The 13106-nt window shown below is 43.8% G+C and overlaps 1 protein-coding gene and 1 non-coding gene across 16 annotated transcripts in view; one reads left to right on the top strand and one right to left on the bottom strand.

Annotated features, from left to right (window-relative positions):
* Window positions 1-10472, top strand: part of LOC123511534 (UDP-xylose and UDP-N-acetylglucosamine transporter-like) — a 10657-nt gene extending 185 nt beyond the window's left edge. The window contains exons 1-9 of one of the 15 annotated variants that reach the window (XR_006676860.1): window positions 1-453; window positions 847-930; window positions 1281-1394; window positions 1619-1721; window positions 2473-2604; window positions 6003-6273; window positions 6941-7101; window positions 7304-7577; window positions 7736-10472. The exon at window positions 1-453 is cut by the window's left edge and continues 183 nt beyond it. Coding sequence is in view for 14 of the 15 variants with exons in the window: in XM_045267514.1 (XP_045123449.1) it covers window positions 101-453; window positions 847-930; window positions 1281-1394; window positions 1619-1721; window positions 2473-2604; window positions 6003-6200; window positions 6941-7101; window positions 7304-7574 (1416 nt within the window). In the remaining variant the exon portion in view is untranslated. Of the gene's footprint in view, window positions 931-1280; window positions 1395-1618; window positions 1722-2472; window positions 2605-6002; window positions 6274-6940; window positions 7102-7303 lie in introns of all 15 variants that reach the window. The other 14 variants (XM_045267514.1, XM_045267526.1, XM_045267520.1 and 11 more) reach the window with 14 other exon arrangements.
* Window positions 10473-11102: 630 nt separating this feature from the next.
* On the bottom strand, window positions 11103-11176 carry Trnam-cau. The gene has a single exon. It is a non-coding gene; the product is annotated as a tRNA-Met (tRNA).
* Window positions 11177-13106: the final 1930 nt, after the last annotated feature.

The following is a 13106-nucleotide window of genomic DNA, read 5'->3' as shown; positions in this document are numbered from 1 at the left end:
CCTGCAGTGTGTTGACCCTGGAAGCTTGACGTTCAACACCAGGGTGATTATGGTGTATTTTATCAATATACATATGCATTTTAACTTATGTTAAGTATTGATGGGTATTAAATTCAGTTGTGGAGATTCTGCGCGAGACGTGACAGCACTGGACATCAGGGGCAGGCAGCAGCAGCAGCACTGCAGCAGCGTGAGGCGGCATGACCTGAGTCTGGGTGGTGAGGAGGCGGCCACAGGTGAGACTCCATCAGGCGGTGGTGTGTTCAGTCCATTGGTATGTGATGTAATTAGTGTGCACCAATGCCGCCACGTAGGAGTGTGTACCACACCGGGCAGTAGCTGTCGCCTTGCCTGGGATACTGATGCACAGTGTTTGCTTGTACTGCACACTGGCACTGACACCCCAGCACGCGGCACTGTAAGATTGTGTGCCAGGACTGCTGCTTCCTCGAGGTAAAGTTACATTTTGTTAATTGCTCTGACGTATAGTGATATGTTGGGTGGCACTGATGTGTGGTTGACATTAGGTAGCACTCTGACCTATAGAGACCCATTGGATGGCATTCTGTGGTATGGTGACACATTGGGTGGCATTCTAAGGTAAAGTGACATAGTAGGTAGGTGGCACTCTGAGGTTGCACAGTGGTGGGGTGTTGAGAGAAGTAACACTGTTGCTGGTGTGGTCTACATTGTAATGGAAGTGTCTTGCATCTCAGCTGTGTAACTGCAGGCTTAACATTCATAGAAGACTGTAATATTGTACTGATTTCTATATAGTATGTACTTATACATCGGGTTTCCTTCCTGTGAGTGTTTGGAGATAAATGAAACATGGATGTGTTGCAGAAGCATCATGGGAGCAACATCTGCCATCGTGCTGGTGTTTGTCGGGTGTTGCACCAATGTGGTGTTCCTGGAGCTTCTGGTCAAGTGAGTACTGTCATCTAGCATATATTAATTCTGTTTACCTTTATGTCACCTCACATTAATTCTCCGGGACTGGAATGGCAGTGGCACCAGAGCATCACTCCCTGTTCTGTCTCCATCTTGTTTGTTCTCACATTAGACACATTTTTGTTCTTGCAATGTAAGAAGGTTTTGATGTACAGCAACAAAGAAAAAAACAAAAAAAAAACAAAAGACCCACTGCAGGTGCCAGTCTCTAAGGAGTATAATCAGAAAAGTATTACCAAAATTTGAGAAGTGTCTTGAAATATTACAGCATAATTAAGATAGGTAATGAAAGTATATTTGGAATTAACTAAGGTAACATTCTGCAGGGAGGAGCCAGGCAGTGGGAACATCATCACCTGTGCCCAGTTTGTCTTCATCGCTCTTTATGGCTTCCTGTTCACCACACAGCTGGGCACCAAGAAGAATGTTGTCCCCATCAGGTGTGGTCATCTAGCAAGGAATTGGATCTCAAATAGAGTTGTAGATGGACTCATTAATCAGCTTGTTAGTGCTGCATCATTAGGGAGCCTTGAAAATATGTAGATTAGACAAATTCAAGGATGAGGATGATAGGTGGAAATAGGTAGGCTACCTAGTTAATAGTATTAGTCTTATGCTTTTATGTTTTAATACCACCACTGCTCACTGCCAACACCATTCACAGGGACTACATGGTGCTGGTGGTGCTGTTCTTTGTGGTCAACGTCTGCAACAACCTGGCATTTGCATTCAAAATCTCTATGCCGCTCCATATGATATTCCGCAGTGTGAGTTGTCAGGGAGGAGGAGGAGGAGGAGGAGGAGGGAGGGAGGGAGGGAGGGATGGATAGATAGGAGAGAAGGGATAAGAGGCAGGAGGAGGACCATAGGGAATAAGGTGCAGAGGAGGGAGAAGGAGTAAATATTAAGACTGAGGAAGTAAGGGAAAAGGAAAGGAGGAGGATGGAAGGATGGAAACAAAAGAGAGAAGGTGCTGGGGAAGTTATGGTTAGGGGTAATGACAGCAGAAGGGGCAAGGAGTAAGGGATGAGGGGTGTGGGGAAGTACAGGTCAGGTTAGGAAGGTTGCTTGAATACTGCCAGTGACTGAGGGGGATACTATATAAACTGCATTACTTTGAAAATGCTTATAAGTAGATCATGTTTCTGGGCTTGGTGTTGTGAGATTTATATTTTCTAAATGAAACACTTTCTGTAGTGAACACTTTTTTTTGGAGGGAATGGCAAATTGAGGATTTTTCTCCTACTATTTGTTTCCTTGGCCAGTCAGATTTCTTGTCACATGAAGAAAAGAAAGAATGTCAGTTTCACGTTTGCAAATCAGGACAAAAGACATTTATTTGCATACTCTTTTAGTTAGGAAGACCAGAAAATCTCTTACTAGTGTACAAGTAGAAGTAATAGCAGTATGGACTGCCACATGTAGGCCTGATGACTTCTAGCAGCTTCACTTAATCATATGTTCTTAGTAAGAGTACTGGTGACAGTAACTGATATCCAGCATTGTGTGTGTGTGCAGGGAGGCCTCATTGCCAACATGGTGATGGCAGTGGTGGTGCTTGGCCGCCGTTACTCACCCTCCAAGTGTCTCAGTGTGGGCATGATCACCCTCGGCACCCTCGTGTGTACCTACGCGTCTGCCCAGACCCTGGTGTGTGTGTATTCACCTAGTTGTATTCACCTAGTTGTAATTTTACAGGGCCTGGGTATCATACTCGTGTGGCCCCGTCTCCATATCTACACACATCCAACTTTCCTTTAAAACTATGCACACTCCTTGCTGACACCACCTCCTCACTCAAACCATTCCACACCTCCACACATCTTTGTGGGAAACTATATTTTTTCACATCCTTCAAGCATATTCCCTTGGCTATCTTTTTACTATGCGATCTTGTAGTTCTATTTAAGTTTTCCTCTCTCAACATCATTTGCTCATTATCCACTTCATCCAGTCCATTCAACAGTTTATAAACCTGTATTAAATCTCCTCTTTCTCTTCTTTGTTCCAAGGTAGGCAAATTCATTTCTTTTAATCTCTCCTCATAGGTCATTTCTGCCAATTCCGGAACCATTTTTGTTGCCATTCTCTGCAATCTCTCCAACTTCCTTATATGCTTCTTTTTATAAGGGGACCAAACCACTCCAGCATATTCCAATCTTGGTCTAATTACCATACTAATTAATTTCTTCATCATATCTTTATCCATATAATGGAAGGCTAATCCAATATTTTTATCAAATTATACGTTTCTCCAAACATCTTATCAATATGAGCCTCAAACTGCCCATGGTCTTGTATTATCACTCCCAAATCCTTTTCCTTTTCCACCTTTTTCAACACTACTTCTTCACCCATCTTATATGACCCTCTTGGCCGTCTTCCACTCTTCCCATCTCCATCACATGACTTTTGCTCAGATTAAATTCCATTTGCCACCTCTTGCTCCACTCCCAAATCTTATCCAGGTCTGCCTGTAAAATTTCACAATCTTCTTCACTCTTCACACACCTACACAACTTCGCATCATCCGCAAACAAATTAATATAACTGTTTACTCCCTCTGGCATGTCATTATATATACCAGGAAAAGTATTGGTGCCAGCACTGAGCCTTGTGGGACTCCACTCTCCACCACCAACCAGTCCGACTTTGCATCCCTTATTACCGTTCTCATCTCCCTCCATCTCAAGTAGTTTTCCATCCACTTTAACACTTTTCCTTTCAGTCCTCCATAAATCTCTACTTTCCATAACAGTCTCTGTGAGGTACCTTGTCAAAAGCTTTCTTTAAATCCAAATATACACAGTCCATCCATCCCTCTCTCTCTGTATTTTGTCAACCACTCTTGAATAAAAGCTCAGTAGATTTGTTACACATGACCTCCCTTTCCTGAAGCCAAATTGATGATCCGATAATAACTTATGATCCTCCAGGAACCGTATCCAATATTTCTTTATCACCCTCTCACAAATCTTACCGACCACACTTGTTAGAGACACAGGTCTATAGTTAAGAGGCTCTTCCTTACTGCCTCCCTTATAAATGGGCACCACTTCAGCTCTCTTCCACTCTACTGGTACTTCCCTGTTTCTAATGAGCACCTTATAATATCATATAATGGATCAATCAATTCTTCTCTACACTCCTTCAATAATTTTCCTGAAACTTCATCTGGTCCCATCGCTTTATCATCTTTAAGTTCCTCCAACATTTTATATAACTCCTTTTAGGTATCTTAATGTCATCCATGTGCACATTTCCTTGTACATTCTGAGGCTTTACAAACATTGTTTCTTTAGTAAATACTTGCTGAAACCTATTATTTAGCAATTCCGCTATATTCTTAGGGTCATCTACTATCCCTTGCTCTCCTTTTAATCTTTCAATGGACTCTCTCTTTTAAGTTTACCATTTATGAACCTGTAAAACAATTTTGGATGTTCCTTACTCTTGTCTACAATATCTTTTCAAATTTTCTTTCTTCCTCCTCCTTACCCTCACATACTCATTTCTTGCCACTCTATAATTCTCCTTATTTAGTATATTCCTGCTCTTTTCCATCTTTTCCAAGCCACATCTCTCTTTTCCTTAGCCTTAACACAAGTTGCATTAAACCAATCCTTTCTTCCTTCCTCTCTTGGTTTATACTTTGGTACAAATTTCATAACTCCTTCTTTATAATATTTCATAAAAATCTCATATTTCTTTTGCACTTCTCTGATTTGTAACATCTCCTCCCAATCTAATTTTCTGAAATAATTTTTCAAACTTTCTGTGTCCATCTTTCTATAATTCAATCTACCACTCCTGTATGTCTCGTCCTTCCTTCGCTGTGTTGTTGCTATCTGCATTTCCATAACCACATGATCACTCTTTCCCAAAGGACACTTGTATTGTATATCTCCACATAGGTACACTTCTCTTGTTAACACCAAATCCAGTCTAGCCGGTTCATCATCTCCTCTATATCTAGTATTTTCCTTCACCCTCTGTTCCATCATATTTTCCATCATTAGATTAAGAAATCTCTCTCCCATGCTTCCTCTCCAACACCACTTACTAGATTTTCCCAATCCACCTCCTTACAATTAAAATCTCCTACTAGTATCACCTTTCTTTTCCAGATAATACACTTTCCAAACTCTGTAAAGTATCCTTGATCATATTGTCGTATTCCCTTAATGTCCAAGAATTTGTTTTAGGAGGTACATAGGTCACCATGATTATTAATTCTTTTCCATCACTTTTTATCCTTATGCTTATCACTTCTGCATTGTTCTTCCCATACCAAACCTTATCCACATTTCTTTCTTTCTTCGTCATAATCATAACTCCTCCTCCACCTTTACTCTCCCTATCTTTTCTCCATATATTATATTTATTATCCAAATTTATCTTTGTTTTTTCATGCAATTTTGTCTCAGTCAAACACACGATATCAGGCTTCTCCACTATCATATAGTCTTGCAATTCCAATCTACTTGACAGTATGTCATGTGTGTGTGTGTGTGTGTGTGTGTTAAAATGTATTTTCCTTTATTTCATCTTCCTTTTAATTCTTGCCATTTTTTGTGTCTTAGTATGTTTTAACCCTTACTGTTTTACTTGTTTTGAACTTTTTTTTGCCTAGCCAGTTTTGGTTGCATTTATCATCTGGTGGTGACACCGCATGATGGTGATGTCAGGGCATCTCCCCTCCTTCATTCAATCTGTCATTGGTGTCAGTACTTTCTAATATACTTGATGATTCATGTGTTTTGCCTCATGGCTCAAGTTATCTGCACTGTGATATAGAGCTACTGATGCCTACAATATCCATACATACATGTACTTTCACTTACTGGCACTAAAAGTACTGTCATCAGTATGTAAGGCTACCTTTTCACCTCTCACCAACAAAGCTAAGAGTGTGCATTGTGAGATTCCTGTCCTGGTGTATAGAAAGATAGAAAAATAGTCACATGTGCAGAAGTAATGAACATACACAACATATAGACTGTTTTGTAATATTTCTGGCAAAATGGATTTGTATCTTTACCTTACAGTATGAAGGTGGAGGAGGAGGAAGTAGTGACGGAGGCAGTGGTGAGGACAGTGGAGTCGTGGTGCCCAGTTTGATGACCTGGCTGGGAGGCATTGCCTTGCTGACCTTTGCTCTGTTCCTATCAGCCAGAATGGGCATCTTCCAGGAGTGTTTGTATGCCCGCTATGGCAAGCACCCGTGGGAGGCTCTGTTCTATATTGTGAGTGAAGCACCACCACTGCACCTCATTGTCACATCAGGCTGTGTCTTTGTTCTACCCAGTGTTGTGAGAGGTAACCAGCAGCCATGGGTGGCTATGCTCTGGGTTATGAGTGAAACAGCACTATTTCCTGTCACTATGTCACAGGCTACATGTCACTGTACCTGCTTTGGGCTTGAAGAGGCAACTAATAAGGACAGAGTGAGGAAATTGGGTACTCCTTCCTCTGCATGTTTGTTCTTATCAGGAGACAAGGCATAGAGAGGAATGAGGAGCAGTGCAGCTCTCTCTGAATAATGATGTAGATGCCTTGTCTAGGCTGTTCTTCACTTTCCTTCAGTGTGAACTGTCATTTTAAGTACATGTATTTGTGAAGGTATTGGGACATACATGCTGTTTACTTCACAGATTTTCCTGGAAATTTATTAGCTGTGTACCTTTCACCTACAACTAGATGGTAGTGAAGTGCTTGTAATGTAGTGCTTAGTTCCATGATTCCATATTACATCACCTTTGCCAGTATGAGGGAAGAAACAGGTGACTTGTGTGATGTCATATTATGCCTTCAGTTATGCTTGCATGTCATGGTGAGGAATTGTGGTTTGTGGGAATTTGGTTGGCAAGTGGAAATAATCAAATGCTTCATACAGGGCTCCATGTGTAGGCCTGATGGCTCTTTGCAGTCTTCTCCATTTTCCTCAGTTATATCAAGTTGCATCTCCTCCACTTCCTCCACACAGCACGCACTCTCCCTTCCTGGCTTCCTGCTGACAGTGGGCAGCATAGCAGACCATGCCCAGAGGTTCACCTCCTCCACCCCCCTGCCCTCTCTGGCCTCTGTACCAGTGTTGTCAGCCATTCCTCACATGTGGCTCTATCTCCTGGGCAACACCCTCACACAGTAAGTGCCACCCGCTGTACTGAAGCCACCATGAAGGATCAGTGGACACACTCAATCTTAGGACAGTTCATTCATTATAGGGAGCATCTCAAGTCAGATCTCCCATCACTTCACCTCCTGGTGCCTCACTCCCTGCACCTCCTGTCACTCCTGTCACCCTCACCACACTCGTGTTTCCTCCTGACGCTAGTGTCTCCGGCAGGTTTGTGTGCATCAGCTCTGTGTTCCGGCTCACCTCAGAGTGCACCTCCCTCACCGTCACGCTGGTGCTCACTCTACGCAAGTTTCTTTCTCTTCTCTTCTCCATCGCATACTTCTGCAACCCCTTCACTGTCACTCACTGGCTGGGCACAGCACTTGTGTTTGGCGGCACTCTGGTCTTCTCTGAGGTGCCAGACAAGCTGAGGGAAGCAGTGGCACCCTCACCTCCTGTGGCAGCTACCACCACCACCACCACCAAGAAGACTGACTAATGGGTGAGAGAGAAAGAGAGAGAGAGAGAGGACAGGTGGTTGGAATTGATTGGATAGAGACAGGCAATGTATGTAAAAACAGATTGCAATTTACAGATGTCTCATTTTTAGATATAAAAAGTTACAGAAGAAATGATTATGACACTTATTCTGATTTTCAGGTGCAGACTTTGGATACATAATCAAGAAACTCAAATATTGATCTCAGAGTTATACATTGAATATAAGAATATACAACATATTATTTATAGTTAATATGAATTTACATATTTTCTCTTTATGAGCTGTTTTTTAAGATAATGACTCCTTTGTAGGTCACATTTCACCTGTCGTTGTTGGCTGTAGTGTTATTGATGTGAGTTGTATACGTACATAAACCAAGCTACCTGAGGAAGTGGAGAGAGTATTATTGTAGGATGGCTGAGTGAAGGGGTGGGTGTTGTGGTGCTGGTATGGGGAATGTGTTGCTCTCTTGCTGGAAGGCAGAGGAGAAACATGAGGGACAAGTGGAGAAGACACTTCTATGGCACCATTCCATAACTAGGATTAGGGAAATAGCAAAAGGAAAAGAGAAGAAACGAGGCTGTGTAGTGCTGTGGTGAAACATTCCTGTTGTGTCAGTGTAATGAATAATGTGATACCCTTGTGCTCTGCTGGCCTACTGTGGCTTTTCATGGGTCCATGGAGAGTGTGAATGTTCTCTGTAGTGACAAGATTCATATAATGTATTACTTATTGGGGAGGCATAGGTGATGTTGAAGGGTGTCTGATGCTATTGTTGAGATGGAGACATTGATGAAGTTGAGGGTTCCATGAAGGCAGTGTTGGAGGTCGAAGGGTCTGTAATGCTGCTGCTCTTTAAATGTTACCTGCTTGAGATGGAGAGGTGTTGATGAAGTTTAAAGTTCCATGAAGGTCAGTGTTTAATGTTTTGCATGTTCCCTTCACAAGCATAGTCCTGGTGTCAGCATTGTTTGTACAACAGGCACTATCATCTTACTGCTAGCAATAATACTCGTACACCATCACTTACCAGGAAACAACTCGTCATAGGCAGCTGAGTTATATCTGCTGTGATGGTGAGTGGTTCTTGCCTCGCTCTGCTCCCTCTACCATTGGCATCTTATTTAGTGACGAAGAGTAGATACCACTAAGATCCATATTCAGAAACACTTTTCTCTCTCAATCATCGTGACAGTTTTCAAAGGTCACAGAGATGATGAGCTCAGTTCTTGACTTTGTTTGTTTTGTTCATAATGTACAAATATTGATTTGCCACCAAAACCTTAAAGACACTCTTCAAAACTCTTGTCCCTTCAACTAGAGCAGTGCAGAAGTGTTCCAGAATAGTGTATTCCTGACAGTGATGAATGGCACTTTTCATTCCATGCTTCCACTGACCTGACTTAACTAATCACTGAAAGATGGAGATACAGCCAGGAGGGATGACTGCTTCTCTCCTCATTCCTCATTCCATGCTTCCACTGCTTTCATCACCTTATTGACAGGGAATACAGCACAGCCGGCACTGATGCACAGTACCCTCATCACTCCCCTCTTCTTTCTTTGCACTGACGAGGAGTGAAGCACAGGCAGTGGTGAGGAACAGTGTGCCTCTCACTGCTTGCTTCACCATTCATCATTCCATCAGTCTTCCTTATTCTAAGAATGCTACCATTGCTCCCCTCCATGTTACTGATTGGTCTACTCTGGAGGTATAAGCTGTCAATATTCAAAGATACGCTTGATGTCTGTGAATCTCATACAAACAGTGAAACTTAATCCAGATGGAAAGTTGTTTTATATTGCAAAGTTTATTGTTAAATGTTGTTGTTGTTGTTGTTGTTGTTGTTGTCGTTATATTTATTTCTTTGATGTGCATACTTGGTGTGCTTTGCATTTAAATTTTCTACAGTACATCACGATATACTACAGTACATTTATATACCCTAAGGTGTTGATCCTCATGTTATGTGCAGTGTTTGTTGATCCTGGTGGTACATAAAGGACAGTTACTCCACAAAGGAAGGCTGCAAGCTGGTTAATTGTGAGTTTTGTCCTTAGTTTTCTCATTTGACGGCTGAAAATTTAGTGTCTGTGAGGCATTATATCTATTAACTCATTTATTAGATATTTATTACATTCATCTTCTATTTATTATGTTAGATATTTAGTATATTTATCTCCTATTTATTTCGTTAGTTTATGGAACTGTAGGATAATATTGTTGTTCACAAAATACTTGTCATTGGATGAAGCAATTTGCAAAACATTTATTTACTTATTTTTTCAACCATTCCCAGCTTGTTTACTGAATGTGTGAGGTGTGGCTGGCAAGTGTTGTGTTGCAGTGGTGCAGTGCAACACTGTCTGTGTCCTCTCATCCATTCCTATAGATATGCTGCCACAGTAATGCTGTGTCAAATACGGGTTGTCTTCATTTGCGTGCGCGTGCTCGTGTGTGTGTGTGTGTGTGTGTGTGTGTGTGTGTGTGTGTGTGTGTGTGTGTGTGTGTGTGTGCACGCATATAATTATTGAAAGGTATATTATACAGTGGTAAGATACAATTAAGTGAATATGCATTGGGACCAACAGTTGTTGAGTTAGGGTTGTGCCTGGCAGGGGCAGGCAGCAGCAGACATGTGCAGCTGTGATGGCTTGTCAAGTATCAGTCCATTGTACAATACAGTACCCAGAGTAGCTGTAACCCAGAGCGGTTCATTGCTGTGAATGGCAGGAAGTGAGATGAATAGAGTGTAGTTCTATATGAATTTGTGCTGAAAATGTACTTGTATGATATTCCTTGTTTAGCAATGTTGAAATATCATCAATGAATAGCCAAACACCAAGAGTGAATTACAATAGCAGTAGTTGGGAACAATAAAAGTAAACATTGATGAACATGTTTTATTCATTAGATGTTTAAGCCTGGTAAAGTGTAATTTGCCCGTGAAATAGCAGTAATGAAGTAACTAAAGGAATATGCAATGTGAGAAGGAGAAGGATGGATGTGAGAACAATTACTGCAACCCCTGAAACCTGGTAACAGAGTAGAATGATGCAGACACACACAGCAATGACTTCAGGAAGGAGCGGCATTCTTTCTGCCCATGCCTGACCAATACACATAATGCTGTATGCTTGTCTTCCCGCCAACAGTTTTGACAAAGCAGAAAAGTTATGACTGACGTTTTCTCCAGTTCCAAGAAGGAAAGGGGCGTGGTGAGACAGCTGTCAGGCAAACAAAATGAGCAATGGTGAATGTTTGCTGTGATGCACTGTTATGTGACTACTAAAGTTCTGTGTGTGTTTGTTTGTTTGATCTGCTGCAGTCTCTGACGAGACAGCCAGACGTTACCCTACGGAGCGAGCTCAGAGCTCATTATTTCCGATCTTTGGATAGGCCTGAGACCAGGCACACATCACACACCGGGACAACAAGGTCAGAACTCCTCGATTTACATCCCGTACCTACTCACTGCTAGGTGAACAGGGGCTACACGTGAAAGGAAAGACACCCAAATATCTCCACCCGGCCGGGGAATCGAACCCCGGTCCTCTGGCTTATGAAGCCAGCGCTCTAACCACTGAGCTACCGGACGTGTGTGTGTGTGTGTGTGTGTGTGTGTGTAGATACACTTATCAATTTATCTGTGTGTTTATATGATATTTGTATTACGCAATGGTATGATAATGAGAAGCAGTGGTAAACGGTTCACAGAAGGCGGTGCGTGGCTACCAAGTGACAGTTTAATTGTTTGCTCACTAAATTTGACTGGCTCACAGCGATCTTATTACTTCAACTTTTTATACATGGACGGAAAAAAAAATCTACAAAACCAAATGCGGTAGAAGACACCATATAGTGAAAGAAAGTAAAACAGACACATTTTAGAGTTACTAGATGCAGAAAACAATGCATTTGAGTATATCGAAGTATGCTCTGAATTAACTAGACACATTTCGGAATACAGAATGAAGAAAAAGAACATTTAAACCTTATCTCTCTCTCTCTCTCTCTCTCTCTCTCTCTCTCTCTCTCTCTCTCTCTCTCTCTTTCCTACTAAAACTACTTCCATTATTGCTGCTGTTGCCACTGCTGTTGCTACTGCTGCTACTGTTCAGTGTTCTTCTCTCAGTAAGTATGTGAAACGGTGAGTGAGTAAGTGAATGAGTGACGGCAGCGGCGGTTGAGCCGCCATCTTATTTCAACATATTTTGACAAAACTGCTCCGAAGAAACATTTAAATCTATATCAAAGTGAAGAAAGAAAAATAAGAAGATAAATTGATTGGAGCAATGGGGCAGCAGTGCAGCACTCTCAAAGTGTGTGCCCACCTGGAGGTGGTGGGCCAGTGTGGCGGCGCCGACCGCCTCACCCTCTGTCTGCCCCGCAGCAGGGGGAAAGGTGGCCGGCGCCTGCTGGGGAACTTCAGCTTCCCCAGCGCGGGGGACGGGGCAGGCCAGCACCTGTCTGCCCGCAGGACCTTGGTGGCCGTTGGGAAGGTCGCCAAGAAGGACGGTGCCACGCCCGTCAGGGTGGACATCCTGGCGGGAGAGACTCTTGTGGCCCGCCGTGAGATCCCGCTGGCTGACCTGCTGGCAGGACTCAAAACAAACAGGATCGGGCGCCGCTCTGCGCTGTTTTTCAGCCTGAAAGCTGGGGATGCAGCAGGCGGCGCTAGCCGGGCCCAAGACCAAGCCCCTGTCGCCGTATTCTGCAGCGGAAGGCTCCTGGACGAGCCACGGACAACCAAGGAGGACAAGCAGGAACCAGCAGAAACTGAGCAGCACGCCAGCCTGCCCCCCCAGGCTGGTGAAATCCAGCTCATCCTGCCTCCATTTGCTGTTTACACGAACTCCGGACCCAGCATGATCACCGAGGTCACGTACTGTGTCCTCACCCCCAAGGTCACACTGATGAACCTTGAGGATGGCCGGAGGTGGGACGCTCCCCAGGCCCAGCCCCGGCAGGAGCGGGAACGCATTTCTCAGGCTGACGAGACTGTGGCCAGCCTGACACAAGAAGTCGTGCACCATGACCTCGGGGAAGGCCAGAGGTGGGCCGCTCCCCAAAGCCAGTCTTCTCAGGAAAGGGAACTTGTTCCTCAGACTGGCGAGACTCCCGAGGTCGTACACCGTGACCTCGGGGATGGTGAGAGGTGGGTCGCTCCCCAGGCCCGGCTCCGCCACAGGAGAGGAGAGCCCCGCGGGAGGTCCTCTGATGTCTTGCAGCCTTCCATTCTGTCCCTCTCCAAGCAGGGGAAGGACATCCCGCGGGGTGGCAGAGGCCTAGTGAACAGCCTGCTGCGGTGTGCGCAGGCCATGGCCTTCATCTTAGTTATGCACCACGTGACCCTGGAGTGGTTCTGAGTCTACTGCCACGGAACACCACCACAACACACCACACCGACCACCACTCATGGAGGGTCACCACAAGCTATACCACACTGTCACCGCCACACAGGTCACCATCAGACCTTGAGGTGGTGGCTAGTGACACACTCATAGTCTCTAGGTTAGGTTAGGGTT

Source organism: Portunus trituberculatus, chromosome 31 (genome assembly GCF_017591435.1).
Source record: "Portunus trituberculatus isolate SZX2019 chromosome 31, ASM1759143v1, whole genome shotgun sequence".
NCBI lineage: Eukaryota > Metazoa > Arthropoda > Malacostraca > Decapoda > Portunidae > Portunus > Portunus trituberculatus.
This window is presented reverse-complemented; position numbering and strand designations above follow the sequence as displayed.